General features: G+C 31.3%; 1 protein-coding gene across 1 annotated transcript; it reads right to left on the reverse strand.

Annotated features, from left to right (window-relative positions):
• Positions 1-4,350: 4,350 nt before the first annotated feature.
• LOC144575310 (uncharacterized) lies at positions 4,351-7,028 on the reverse strand. Its single transcript, XM_078325404.1, has 2 exons — positions 6,666-7,028; positions 4,351-5,136 (listed from the first exon to the last, which is right to left on the reverse strand). Exons 1-2 carry the CDS (start codon positions 6,955-6,957, stop codon positions 4,418-4,420), a joined length of 1,011 nt encoding a protein of 336 aa, XP_078181530.1. The 5' UTR covers positions 6,958-7,028; the 3' UTR covers positions 4,351-4,417.
• Positions 7,029-16,311: the final 9,283 nt, after the last annotated feature.

Genomic DNA, 16,311 nt, shown 5'->3' on the forward strand with positions numbered 1-16,311 from the left:
TTTTGGTGTTGGAATGATCTCAGAACCTTGTGCTACATCTGTACCTGAGTTCCACTCTATACAGATTTCAACTGCATTTAGGAAATTTTTATTTTGACATTTCATACAGACTTGTTTAACAAGGGATTTTACCTGAAACAGCTGTAATTATTCTGGTAAGTCGAATCATTTAGTTTCATATTGTTTTATATCCAAATGGCTTCGTGCTTCATACCAAAAAAAGTTACTACAGGTGTAATGGTTGAAAATTTAAGGTCAAACCAAGTTGTAGGTCAAATTAGGGGGACAGGCATCGTGTCATATCAGACAGGTAAACTCTAATATAGTTCTATTTGGGTTCGAGACACCTCAGGTCTTTACGTGGGCTTTAGTACAAAAAAGGGAGTTATGATCCTATGGTTGGAATAGTTCCAACGCATTGTGATCCATTAGAATATTAATCCAACACGAATTTCGATGCAGCATTTTCTCTGATCGAGAATGTTAATCCAAAAATGTCTAACAACCGAGGCCGAGTCCAGTCCAAATTCCCAATAGTATTAGACTTTTAGGCGATCAAGAGACCTTAAGGGCCTAAAGAGATGCTTCCAGAATATGAGCCCTTTTTTTTTTCCCAAAAAAAAAAAAAAATAGAATATGAGCCTTTTGGGTTGATCAAGAGCCATATGCGGTATGCCATAAAAAGGAAAGCTCTTGACGCGTCCTATTATTCCTTGAGTATCGTATTCTATGGAGATGAACACGAGTAAGAATTTTACTTAATGAGTAAGAATATGAATCTTTTTTTGGTATTTTACCGACTAAGGGTGTTAATAAATAATAATTATTTTATATTCGTTATCTTAAAAAATAATTGACAAATATAAAATTTAAATGATAATATTTTATTTGTACATATTATACAACAATAATAATAATAACAATTATTATTATATTGATTTGTACAACATTTATATTTTCCTTTATTTAGTATCTATGACAAATTTAATGTATACGCACATTTTATATCATTGTTTTATTAATGTTTATATTTTAAAATAATAGAACAACAATTATAATTTTTTTAAATTTTGTGATAATAAATATAAGCATGGACGCATTTAAAGAGGCTTAGGGACAAGCAAGTGTCTATTTTTAGATTTTTTTTTTCTTTTTTTTAAGATCTAGTAGTAATATTTAATTGTGTCTATCCCTAAATTACAAAAAGAAAAATCACGACCCAGTTACTCTAAGCGTCGGCCAGTTACTCTACACATGTGCCAAACGTCAACCCCCAGCGAGCAGTGCACACACAATACATCTCGACGCTTCCCAATGAGCAGTGCGTCAGTCACCAACGAACAACTACGAACTTGGATCCAATGAACAGTGCGAACCCAGACACATTACACAGTTGTACCTTAAAAATAACATGTTACAAGGTATGATTTCCTTCAAATTTGAATCATTCACTACATGGAAATAATTTCACTGAACAGTTCTCTTAGATTAATTTATGAACTGAGACAAATTTTCTTTACAAGTAAATTGATTGGACACGCTCTTCACTTAGCTCTCCTTTCCTATGTCTCTGTGACCTAATTCTATTTTTTTTTATCTACAAATTGCTCTAATAAATATTAATAGTGCATGAATTGTGGGTTAAAACTAAAATTATGGTTAAATTTTTTTTCATATTAATTGTTTTTTTATCTAATATTTAATTAATTAATGAATTTGAACTCAATTAGTACTCTACGCAAAGACTAAATTTTAACGGATATAAAAGACCCCGAGTTGTCTCAAACCCAAATAGATCGCTAAATTAGTGTTTATTGACATCCTTAACATCTGTTCGATGCAAATATATTGTTATATTCACAGATTTACAGAAGAGTTCATTACAATTTACCGATTTTCATTTCAGTAATATTAGACCTTGATCTTAATGTCGCAACACACCATTTGTTATATTATCCATAAATTACAGCATCAATTTTAATCAAGGATAAATATAAACTAGTATTATGCTCATACTTTGCTATGGGTTCAAAATTCAAACAGAATTGTAAAAGATAGAAACAAATCAGACTAACTATTTTCATCTTTAATAATATTTGTCATTTTACAATTTCTCTAATTTATTCAACAATTAAATTAACTATTTTGTCTTTACCTCTCCAATAAATAAAAAGGTAATCAATATTTAATGAGCAAACATATTAATTACTTTCTTATTTTGTTATAATCAATAATATAAAAATAAATAAATAAATGTTATCAATTGATTGTTTTTATAGCAACATTCATAGGAAGACATTATAAGGAGAAAAACAATGTAGCAAGTGTTCAGAGAATTTAAAAAAAACTTAAACAATAAATACCAATACATTCCCATAGAAAATCAAATTGTGGAATTTTTTTTATCTTAACTGCTTAAAATACAGCTAATTAAATTATAGTTATAAATTAATATAAGAGGAGAGATAGTTATAAAGTTGCATTTTTTTCACTTACCTGTTATATATCCAAACTATATTTAGAAACATTGTTTTATGTATTTTTATAATGGCATTTTGTAATATTAAAAGGGCTACTACCAAGCAATTTTGCAGTCCATTTGTAAACCTGCAAATTAATTAAAATTAGTGTGAGTTAGGCATATATATATATAGTTGTTTGATCCAGTTGAAAATGGTTGCCAATGATTTCTTCCATACTTTGATCCAATTGAAAATGATTGCTAATATATTTTCACATACTTTGATTCAATTGAAAATGATTATGATTGCTAATATATTTCCACATGTATATTTCCAATTGAAAATGATTTGTTAATATATTTCCACATGTATATTTTCAATTGAAAATGATTGCTAATATATTTCTACACGTGGTAAAGGGTTTGAAGGCACTAACTTGGAAGTCAACAGTTGATTAGATAGTGGCACTGGAATTTTGAATTTACGTACTGAAATATATATGTTTTCCAATGCACTTGATCCTAGTAGAAAATGATTGCGAAGATTTTCCACATTTGGATCCAAAAATAAGGATTAAAATTGCAAAACTGAAAAGCTACATTATAAAATTGAGATATAGGCGTAAACCTTGAACTCTAAAATTGACCATCTCTTGTGAATCATTAAAATTGTCAAGCTAAAAACTTCAAACAACTCTAAACCCTAAACCCTAAAATCTACCCAATGTGAAATCAACCATTATTTTATAACTATTGCTAGAGCAACGAAAAACGTAAATGAAATCAGCTTTAAATGTTACCTTGATCTGACAGTGGTTCAAAATCTTATTGCGTGAAGAACTGATAACGTTTTAGAGACTCTGGAGAACGAACTTTTTAGAATGAAAGAGGCCATTTTTTCCGAAGGGAAAAGACGGTAGAATTCTCGGGAGAGAAATGGAAGGTGAAGACAGGTGTTGAGAAAAAGGAAGACTGGTGTCGAGAATAGGAAACAGAGATCATCAAGAAGCGCTAGATATAGATCGAACGGACAAGAACAGTTTTGATTACTGTAGATATTACTGTTCACTCAAGCCTTCCAAAATTAATCTATAAGATAGACTAGGTTATATTATTTGTGAAGAAAAAAATATAGTGAATGAGTTGAATTCATCATATCAATTTGAATTTTTTAAAATATCAAGATGCTAATTGACCATTCAAAAACATTTTTTTAATGTTTTTTTTTGAGAAAAATATACAGCTTTCTAGCCTTGCCACGCGTTCTCTCCTTTTCTCCTCTCATTTTTATGTTCTTTATTTTATTTTTTATTTTTCTGTTCTTATTTAAATCCTTTATAAGAGAGAAGAGAACAACTGTTAACATTGACAAGAGAAAGCGACACGTAGCGAAGAAGAGAGGAGGTATCAGCGTGAGAAGAAGCGTTATCTTCAACCATGGGATGCAGATCGGACGTTGGAGAGGACTGTTACTGTAGGTGAACAGTACAGATCCCATCCAAAATGATATACTATAAAATAGATTACAAAAAGCATTCATCATTCATGTTTGGCTACTGAGATTTAAGAACGTCATGACTAACCTGTTTATGAAAAAACAAATTAATAAAAAATGACATAACCAAAATAAAAAAATAAAATACTAATCCTATATTTAATGGTTCCTCCGATAATCACCTCCAGTAAGAAAAAAAATACAATAATTCTTTCATGTCCCTGTTCTTTCTTACAAAAAAAGAAATGCATATCCACCATCAACCTTTAACTAGGAAGCAAACAAAAATTACAACAAAAAAAAGTGCAAAGGATTAAAAAAAAAAAAAAAAAATCATTCAAACATTCCTTTTTCCCTCTTCCTATTCCTTTTGTTTTCTATATTCTTCAAATTAATAAATTGATGAACTACTGACAACCTAAATTCGTAACACACATTATCCAAGACATTGATCTCTTGTTCTACTTGGATGATGAAGAAGGTGGGTACTGGCTTGAATCGTTCAATGGATTCACAAAATCACCCAAAAAACTCATCAATTCGCTGTCTGGCTCTGTTCCATAGTAAAGTGGATAATTAGGCAAAGAAGCCGAAGCCGAAGCCGAACCAGAACCATAACCGGAGCCAGAACTAAAACCAGAATCTGAACCAAAACCTGAAACAGATCCAGAACCAGAGCCAGTAGTAGTTATAGTACTTGAAACAGAGCAAACAGATCCCATTGAGTATGGTCCATAACTGCCTCCATGGACCAAGTTTTGACTATCAAATCCGAAAAGCACTCCTTGTGTTGTAATATTACTTCCACTGCCACTATTCCCACTGGTACTGATATATTGAGCACCGGTTTGTTGTGGGCCCTGCGGTGCAGCGAGCCGAACCTCTTCAGGGAAGTTCAGTTTTGCACGGGACCCACGGAAACGAAGCGCAGCAGCATCGTAAGCGCGAGCAGCGGCCTCAGCTGTCTCGAAGGTTCCAAGCCAAACACGGGCAGCTTTATGTGGGTCCCGTATTTCAGCTGCCCATTTGCCCCATGGTCTCTGGCGGACCCCACGGTACCGACGCTTTGGGGCCGTTTCAGTTGGTACTGGCGTAACCTGTTTCTCATCTTGGTTGTGGTCGCCAGAGGAAGAAGAAGGGGATTGTGCTTCCATTAATGGTTGTTGAATCGATGTTGGGCCTGATAAAAATATATAGAAAATATAAGATGGAACATGTCATATGAGTTATGGATGAGGAGATAAGTACAGAGATAAATTGAAGATAAATCTAGAAGTTGAGATAAGATCGTAGAAGAGTGTAGTAGATAACTTCCTCTGCAGGGAATATATATAGGAGGCGTGAAAATATCATATTTGACCCTGTAACTAATTGAAATTACAATGAATGAAGGACTTCACAGAAATGGAGAAGAAAAATATTTGGTGATAAGACCAGAAGACTAGGTATATTCGTATCCACGTAGGTGATGCATTCAATAAATTCAAAGTACCAAAATCCATTTGCACAGTATGATATTAATGACACGAGTTGAACTATAGAGGAGGTACTAAAGTATAAAGAGAGAGAGACTTACAGTCTTCCAGAGACACACAGAGAGAGTACCTTGTTTTTAAAAACAGAGGATGTGTGATTTTCAAAGAGGTTGGTGCTGGTTTGAATTTAATGCTGAGAACTTTGAGGTGAGATCGTAAGACCAATGCTCTCCGTCTTCTTTATATAGGATGATGTTATTTTGCATTGTAACCCTCATGTTTTTTAAAATTAAATATTTGATTTCTTTATGCTCTGTTTCAAAACTTCTAACAACCATAGAAAAAGATTCGGTCTTCTGGCGGCATGAAACATTCAATAGCAGAATTGAATAGATACCACTATAATAATGGTCTAGATGAGTAGAATTCAAATTTCGTACCTCCACACTGATCAATATTAGTATTTTGATACCCCTTTTATATATTTGACATCCTGACCGGAGCATTTGTAGAAGTAAAATATGACTTGCTTACTAAATAGAGATATTTATAAGGTCTAGTTTAGTAACCTACACACAACAAATATACAAAGGTGGTTGCTTCGATGAAAAGCAAAGGATAATAAAGAAACAGCTGGTACTACTAGGAAAGGTTATCAGTATGCAATGCATGCGCAAGCATCCACACAAAAGAGAAAGGAGAATTAATTTTGCAGTTTGTCATATATGAGAAATACGTTGAATAAGGTTACAACTTTAAACGTTGTTTGTCATATATGAGAAATACGGTGCATAAGATTACAACTTTTTAAGTTTGTACAAAATATTTTATATTTATATGTACATCCTGTCTCCTCTGTCTTATGCTCGAAGTTCGTTTTTTATGATGTAGTATTGTCTTGGCGCCAAGCACGAAGCAGAGGAAGCTAAGCAACGTGAACAACGTTACCACGTCGCCTTTATTTAAAACATAATACTTAAAATCCTGTGCATTTATATCTGTATGCAAATCTATACAAATGATTCAACATTCAGTTTTACAATACACATTTTGTCATGAACCGATATGATGCATAACGATAGATGATATGATGACCTATATATGCTATGATTTCAGAAGGTATACTTAAATCCTGTTAATTAGTTTGCTACATATTGTATAATCATGTGCCTGATTTTTAAGTTATTTTGATAGACAATGATAAATATATAAACATGCATGTCAAGATATATACCTTGATGGTAAACATGACCTTGGTGATAGTAATTCATCTCTCCACCAAACAGATGAGAAGTAGAACTAGAAGCAGAAGCAGAAGCAGAAGGCATGTCATATGGCAAACCTGTTGTTTGCCATTGCCAGACCGGCGGTTCCGCACTGCCGGGGTCCGTTGCTAAGACATGCGAAAATGCCAATACCATCATTGCCGCCTCCTGCGCCTGATTATAACCCGATAGCATCGCATTTGTTGTCGACATTGCCATTTGTTCTTGATCTGTTTCCTTCTCCTCTTCTGATCTCACCATATGTCAAACTAGCTAGAGTAGTTAGTGCAATAGTAGGTAGGGCTTGAAAACAAGGGTCAAAGGATTAATATATATACACACACACGAGTGATCAGGAATTAATTAGGGAATAAAGATGTATGTTCTAAACTTTATTGTTGTAAAGTTAATGAACTGATTATTGTAAGAGATAAAGAGAAAAATATATAAAACGTGGAGAGAGAGAGGAGCGCCGTTTTATTAAGTGTGTCTACACTCATTTAAAAGGAAGCGATTGAGAGCAAATTGAAAAGGGGGGATGTGATGTGTGCGTAATAGCTAAAAATATAATGGTTCAATTTTAAAAACAATTGTATTGTGTATTCGTGTTCATACAGAGTTATTTACATTGGTTGACCAGTTAGGCGCGCGACAGGAGACTTGAAAACTGAGCGACCGAAATATGGGCAGGAGAAATGAATTTGAATATGGAGGAAGAACCTTAGATCTCTGTTTTGTACCACACTTGGATAAGGCCAAAATAGAGAGAGAGAGAGTGCAACTTGTGTTTGATTTTGATTATTTTTGGGATTCGATTGGGTAAATATTTTGTGTGCTGACCTATATATATTTAATGGTTTTCATTTCTGGTTTGGTATAATTAGGTGGGTCCCCTAGAGCAATCTCCAATTGTCCAAATTCTAATTATCAGCTTTTAATTATTCAATTGTTGCCATAGCCATAGTTCCATTTCATTTAACCTATTACTTTATTTGACTTTGTATTTGAATGTAGGGGGGGATTTTACGTATACCCCTCAAAAACTTCAAAATTACGTATTTATTCCTTTAAATTTTAAAATTACGTATTTCTCTCTCTAAATTTCAAAAATTTACATATTGATCTATTTTATTGTTTTTTATATTAAAACTCATTCTAAAATTATAAAATATCTATTTTACCCTTTATTAAAAGTACAAAACGCCCTATTGAACTAAAAAATTGAATATGAAAGATTTCTCTACCGTTCGATCCGCACACATCGCAATAAGATTATTGTGTGTTTGTTGTTAGGGAATTCTGCGTCAAATCCTGGGAATCTACCGCAGAACTTAGTTTAGGCTTAAGGTGCGAAAAAAACATAAAACAAAAATTTTAATTCTACCAAAAGCCGAGAATCTACTCCCTGATTGATTTCTAAAACTAAATTTATTTAACATTTAAATGAATTAAAACACTTTTGTACCTTGTTCCAAATTCGAATTGGAATTGAAGCCTGACTCGCTTTCGAAGCACTAGACGTCTGATGCCTCTATCAATGTCCATCGGGAAATAACCAGAGAGCTAGTATTTCTTTTGCCAGAAATACTATACCAACGGTATTCGCAAAAACACTATTTACGACAGTTGACACTATTCACAAATCTCGAAAAAACTGATTCATGACAATGTGTAAAAACAGAAACCACAACTTTCGTAAAAATACTATTCAAGACTACCGTAAAAACACTACTCACAAGAATATACGTGGATTACGTATTCTTTTCTGAGAGGATAAAACATGAGAAAAAGAGAATGATATTCGAATCGATCAGACACGAACTATCGGAATTGACAATCTCTTTCTTTCACCCTACATGCCTATTTATAGGCATATGAGTTGGTTTCAAAATTACCAAAATGCCCCTGATCTTTTTGGAAATTACCAAAATTTCATTGGGTAAGATAAAAAAATTACCAAAATACCCTTGATGGATAAGATTGGAAAATTATCAAAATACCTTGATGGATAAGACTGAAAAATTATCAAAATGCCCCTCGAGCCATAAGCCTATAATTCAATTGGTTAATTCTGATTTGGGCTTTTGTATTTGGACTTTTGATTTGGGTTTGAATTAAATTCTAAATTTAATTCAGGCCCAAATTGAAACGGATTTCAAGCCCAAAATATTAATTCATAATTAATATTTGTTATCCATTTGATATCTATATAATTGTTCTGAACAATTATATTTCTTGCGTATGTTGTTGTGATAAATTTTGTACAACGTGTCATACACTATTATAAATTTAATCTGTTTAAGCTTGTCATCTTTATGATATTTATATTAATTATAACATTTATAATTAATCATAAACTTCTCTGATTAACTTCCTATTGGTGTGACCCGATAGGATCTGTGTTATGTTGGTAAATAGAATTAAAACATTTTTAACTTCTACAAATCATAAGCAGCATCTGGCAGAATGCATTATGATCATCCAATTTACTCGTGTTAATTCTTTTGTCTCATAGTATCAGATTATGATCTTGTACAGTACAATATCACAATCCAGTAAACAATTTACTCGTGTTAATTCTTTTGTCTCATAGTATCAGATCAGTTTCAAGGTAGATGTGTGTCATCCTTGCAAACTTAATATTTTCTCGATCTTCAGCAGATTATCAAATATGATTAACTCTGTAATCATACCGCGCGCTGATAACCTTACTTCATCAAGAGGCCTAGCGATACTATCACTCGTATTATATACAAGAGAAAATAGTAGCCATGTATACTGAAGTGTCACCTGTATAGCTACTTTTTACGGATATCATTGAACAATACTCACGAATACACACTTCTCATGTAGGAAAGACAAATACCTCATATTTTAGAATTTAACACTGAATGAAACATTAATGACCTGAACACAATCCATTTAATGTTTTATTTAGGGTCTATCAAATACCATGTTCTGTAACATGTATCTATGTAATTAAAATGACAACTCATTTGTTTATGGTCTGTAATACTTAACCATCATTTAATCCACATACTAACATTTTTACGGTCAATTAGTATTCCTGCTAATTGCCACTGTTAAGACTATTAACAGTATTTATCATCTATATTATGAAGTTCTACAATTTCAAGTCCTTAGCTCGAAATGATTCATAAATCCGATAAATCTTAAGAAACAAAATGATATCTTTATTAAGCATCCAATTCATAAACAAAATATATATAATACAATGATCCTATAATTGACTTCTAAATTATTACATTAACATTCGCTTCAAGGTTCGTGCTAATCTAGCACGCACGGATCTCAAAACAATTTTGATCCACATCCATCGCATTAGGATCTGTGCACATTGCTTCAATATTCGTGTCTGTTCACTTCAAGATTTGTGCTGCTCTAGCGGGCATGTATATTAAAGCAATTCAGACAGTAGAGGAACCTTCAGATTCAAATTAGAGTCAGATGGACGTTTTATGCTTTTTAATAAAAGGGTAAAATAGGTATTTTATAAATTTAGAATGTGTTTTAATATAAAAGACAATAAAATGGGTAAATATGTTAGTTTTTGAAGTTTAGATAGGGAGAATATGTAATTTTAAAATTTAGAGGGGGAAATACATAATTTTGAAGATTTTGAGGGGTATATGTGAAATTTTCCCTTTAATATATATATATATAAAGAGAGAGAGAGAGAGAGAGAGTTGGGCTACGATACTTTGCAAAGTAAAGCGAGTGTTTTACTTCACGTCTATATCTTCAATTTCAAAGTTTAAAACGTCGATTCGAACCGTTTAAGTTTATCTTCATATTAAATTGTGCTTGGAGACTCAATTTTACATTTTTTTTTAACTTTTTACTTTTTTTTAGAATTTTTTAAAATCACTCATTTTGTATGGTCCGCGATTTTTTGAAAAACAGTGATTTTAGAAAATCCAAAAAATAGTAAAATTTTTTTCTAAAACTTGTAAAATTAATTTGGTCTCCAAGCACAATTTAATATGGAGATCAACCTGAATGATACAGATCAATGTTTTTGAACTTTGAAATTGAAAATTTAAACCCTCGCTTTACTTCGCGAAGTATGTAACTCATCTATCTCTCTCTCTCTCTTTTTGATATCTCCACAATAGCTGCCAAGTTGGAAATTTATTTAAATGTGAAAGTAGCCATTACATCAAGATAAAAGAAAAATAAAACATCTAGAATGACACACATCACAACCTCAAATAAATAGGCAGCATACCTACCTAAATAAGCTGAAAAGAAAAAAACATCCTCATTTTTTACCAGTATCACATCAGCACAGCACAGATCAGTCTGGCTCCTCTAGCAAGTTATGATCCCTCTTTCTTGGAGTACAGTACCGCATCCATAATGTCGCATATTGCACTACTCGGTGTACCAGTCTCTGTACCGGTACATTCCTTGAGGCAAACACCTTCTCATTTCATTGCTTCCACAGTGTCCAGCACACACACAAAAAAACTGATTTCCAAATCTCCTCACCATTTTGAACGTTAATAATTTAAATTTAAAATTTAAATGGCAAAATAAAATCATTAGATTTGATCTATTTCATCTCTATGTATATATAAAAGATTACAATATTTACATACTTTGTTTTGATCAGTATCAAGAGTTTGCAAAATACATTAATATTGATAAATTTTGGACGTTGATTATCATCTTATTGATTTATATAAAAATAAAACCGAAAAATGATAATTTTTTATGTGCATATAGGGACACAAATATATATCACATCTGACTATTTTATTTTGAAATACGAGTTTTGTTTTTGTTTTAGAAAATAAAAAAGTGAAAAAGACATGATAAAAAGCATAAAAAATGAAGGCTTTGGAACCTTCCACGTAAAATTATAATATGCATGCATCTTTGGCAAGTGAAGTAGTCTAAGATAAAAATAGTGCATAATTAATTTTATTACACTTGTATTTTTATTGATGTTTTGGGGATGAAGGCTAGCTAGTCGACTATATAGTGAGATGCTATAATATATATATATATATATATATATATATATATATGAGTGAGTCTATGGTACTATGCATATCACGGGTTGTTACCGTGCTACGGCTCTATATTTGAGTTTTCAAATCCTAACGGTTGATCCAAACCGTTCATCTTGTTCTCCATATTAATATGTGTTTGGAGACCAAATTTTATATTTTTTGAAATTTTTTTACTATTTTTTTAGATATTTAGAAAATCACTTGATCTGAAAATTCTAGACCATCCAAAAACAGTGATTTTTAATAAATCTAAAAAAATAGTAAAAAAATTTCAAAAAATGTAAAATTTGGTCTCCAAACACATTAATATGGAGAACAAGATGAACGGTTCGGATCGACCATTAGGATTTGAAAACTCAAATATAAAGCCGTAGCACGGTGCCAAATCGTAATATGCATAGTACCATAGACTCACTATATATATATATATATAGAGGAGGGTTCAAATGCCTCCATGTTTTTGTGCCTCCATCTCTCTCCATCATTTTCAAAGTTCAAACAGTCGATCCGAACCGCTCAACCTAACCTCCATACTAAAATATGTTTGGAGACCAAATTTTATATTTTTAGGAATTTTTTTACTATTTTCTTAGATAGGTACAAAATCAGTAAATCTGAACCATCTAAAAACAGTATTTTTTTACCTATCTAAAAAAATAGTAAAAAAATTTCTAAAAATATAAAATTTGGTCTCCAAACATATTTTAGTATGGAGGTTAGGTTGAGCGGTTCGGATCGACTGTTTGAACTTTGAAAATAATAGAGAGAGATGGAGGCATGATGGAGGCACAAAAACATGGAGGCATTTGAACCCTCCTCATATATATATATGGTTGTTAATTAGTATAGAAAACTAAAAGGTTCATAAAGTTCGAATTGTATATGTTAAGGATGATGGTTTTATTGATTAATGATTCTTTTGGATAAAGAAACCTTACATATCACGTACGTTTGTGTACCTAAACTATTTCAGCGTTTTAATATTGATGTTGCATAATGCATGTATATATGATGAAACGTGATTAAAATAGGTTTCACCTGCTAAATCGCTATAATTAATCCACGTGCGACATGTGAGGTTGTAGAGAAATTAAATAAAAATTATGCGCTAAATAATTGTACAATATGAAGAAAATTTAGAGATCGAATAAAAAAGCCGTGCTAGTACTCGTGCAAATACGGAGGAAAAAAGAAGAACCGCTTTTAAATTAAATAATATATAAAGAGCAGGACATCCATATTGGGAATGTTAAAGTCTCAAAAAGAACACTTTTTTTTGTCAAGGATCATTTTACTTTCTTCTTAAGAATAAAAAACAGGGACATAGAAGCACCTTGTATGTGATCATACTCAGGGACGGACTCAGAGTAGAACAGGGTCTCTCTCCTAGATTTTGAATTTTAGTGGTGATTTGTTGGTACCGATCGATTTTGCTCATCTCTGAAAATTTTTGATGTTTGATCTGTAATTCGGGTTAAATTTAGTGTTAAAATTAAAATAATTTTTTTGAATTATGATTGGCAATTATAATTATAAGTTAAAGCATTATAAATTATAAGTCAGAGTATTAGAAAATATAAATCAAAACATTATTTTTTTATCAAGTAATCAATTAGTTAATGAGTTTAAATCTGATAAGCTATTTAAATCCGATTTGATTTTTTTTTTTTTTGCCCTCCCGATGAAAATCAGGGGTCCGCCCCTGATCATACTTTGTGCGTAATAATTAACATTAAGAACCATAATATTGTCAATTTGGTAATATTTTTTTATTTGGAGGGGGAGGTTGGAAAAGAAAAAAATACAAAGAAACTTTCCGATCATAATAGCCGAACAAATTTTATCAGATAGATTGTCTTTTAACGTTTCTTACTTATCTAAATAGATTTGCTTTTATTCCAAAGGAATAACATGAACATGTTAATTATTGTCCGATTTCAACCTTTGATCTTCGTACAGATTGACGTGTAAAAAAAATTCTTTGAAATTCGCACGTGAAAGAAAAACTAAACGGTTAGAATCACAATAACAAGCTTCTGTTGTTCCATTGAAATAACAACAGATTTATTTCTAGTCTCCACATGATTATGCATGATAAAATTTTATAGATAAGAAAATTTATTCTAGTATAATTGTATAAATTGCTTATACGGAAATGATTATTAAAATATATTGAAATAAATATTTGATTGTATCGTAAAAATAGCTGTACAAAATACTGATGTGTGAAATATTTTAAGGGGCAAATGTATTTTTCTTTTTGAAAGATGTATTATCGATATTCATTTTTTTATTAATGATTATTAATAATTTCTTATAGATGGAAAAATACACCTTTTTAAAGTTTCATGATATAGATGGAAAAAATATACGTTTTATAATTTCATTGCACAATTGCATTTTTAAAATAATAATATACGACTGTCGTTATATTTACAAATGTTTATATTAAATTGTTTATTTCTATACTTGATCTAACCTCCTGATCAATTTTAAGGATATACAAACATTGATTATTAATATCCACATAAAATGACAAAATTAAGAAGAAGAAAAAATGAATTAAACACATTAAATATTATAATACTACAACCAGAAGTGAGTATGATTGCGCAAAAATTAATAAAAAGCTGAGAGTACAAATAAAATATTAAATGACAAAATTAAAAAAAATTGAATTAGGTACATTATAGTATTATAATAAAGCAACCAAAAATGGGACTAATTGCGCAAAAATTCTCTATATTAAATGAGAATTTATCTTCCTATCAAGTAGAATTAAGAAAGCGCTGAGGAATAGAGATCTTAAGAATCCAGATCCTCTGTTTCAGAGTCCCTGATGCAATCCCTGTTATGATTCACTGACAGCGAGTATCTTGGCCGAAGAAAGCTTTCGACTTTCGTGTTTACTGTTCAGTAATAGATAGACACCCGCTAAGTTCTCAAAAAATAAAAATATCTTGTGGATCCACCCGTCAGTAACTTGCTACAGTAAAATTTCAGAGAAGCTGGAACAGGGAATCCAGACTAGAGATGTAAAGAAACTAAAGAATGCCGACATCGATTTGAATTCGTATCCTCTGAGATATCTCAAACTTTGTGTGACTTTATGGAAAATCTTAACCGTTGAAATTAGCTATGCACGAATCTTAAAGCACACATAATATTGACCCCCTACATCACCTCCGAATAGGCACCGGACACGTCAGTCACGCAAAAGTTGAGATATCTCAGAGGATACGCACTCCATCGATATGGCTTGGTCTGGGTGCTAATATAGTCAAAGCAGTGACGTGGTTAGTACGGTCAAAGTGCTTAATAGCACATAAGCCCCTGTTAGTTTTCATATTTATAATAACGGTTTTGAACAAAATTTACTTCGACTCTCATTCGTACTAAAAATAAATTATATTTAAATTTAAATAAAAAGTAAGAAATTGCATTAATATATCACAATTATAAAGTTCGTTCCTAGTTTATTATGCTTTGTTAGTGTTTGTTTGTTCTACCAACAAAAAGTGATTGTTTTGTTTTTTTATGGATCGCCATTTGAAGTATTGTTTCTATTGGTCTTCTTATGTCAGGATATAGATCGAATAATAAATACTTCTTTTCAAGTGGTCTACGAGCTGCTGCTCAATCTATTAGTTATGAAATATTATAACTCTATGTTTATTATCAATATATCTACATGTAATTCGTTGGAATATGAACTTTTACCTCTTTTTCTTTTAGGAATCAAAGAACAAAAAGAGGTTCAATGTATTAAATAGGAGTCCAAATCTGTTGTAATTCTGAAAGGAATTACAGGGACCTGAAATTCCAATATCAACCATCTATTTTTTCAGTGCACAGATCTCAAAAACATTATAAAAAAGTAAGTTTTCATACACACATCTCAAGAAAGACCAATGGCTGAGATCAGAATTACAGGGTCCTGAAATTCCTCAAGAATTACAGCAGATTTATTTTCATTAAATAGTAGATGTTTTCATTTTTTTATTCAACATTCAGGTTAATGAGTTAAACCATATAGTTATATGAGTGAAACAAAACAGCTTATTCATTTGTAGTATCATATACCAGTTTTCTTGCTAAATATATTTTCAAAGACTTGATTTTTTATTATGATCATATACTATAAAGTGATAGTTTTGAAGTCAAAATATTATTATCAAATAGCTTTTTCTCTCGATAGGCATCTTTCACTATTCTTCTTTATACAGTCATTTTCTCTCTCTTTTTTTCTAGTTACAAGTGATAACAAAGTTCATGAGTAATATATGTATTATATTCGTTTTATTTTTACCAACATATCATCTGAATTTTTTAGAATTTGACGAATTGTAAGGACAAAATGTTATGTATCTCATAATGCTTGTACAAACTACGATCTTTTTGTTCTTTTCTATGAATAATAATAGTTTCATATATTATTTGTGCTAAGTAAATAAAATGTATTTTGATATTTTCAATTTATATTCTTACTATACCTAAATCAGTAATCCGAGATTTTGCTGAGTTGTTTTAAATTATTTCACTATAACTTGAAATTATTGTAATTTAATGAAATGCA

Source organism: Carex rostrata, chromosome 24 (assembly GCF_964058835.1).
Source record: "Carex rostrata chromosome 24, lpCarRost1.2, whole genome shotgun sequence".
NCBI lineage: Eukaryota > Viridiplantae > Streptophyta > Magnoliopsida > Poales > Cyperaceae > Carex > Carex rostrata.

Excerpts from the sequence above, each read along its gene's own strand:
- LOC144575310 (XM_078325404.1), bottom strand. The coding sequence starts at position 6,957 with ATGGTGAGATCAGAAGAGGAGAAGGAAACAGATCAAGAACAAATGGCA. Across the intron at positions 5,137-6,665 it reads AGGTCATGTTTACCATCAAG|GCCCAACATCGATTCAACAA; the intron begins GTATATATCTTG and ends TATTTTTATCAG.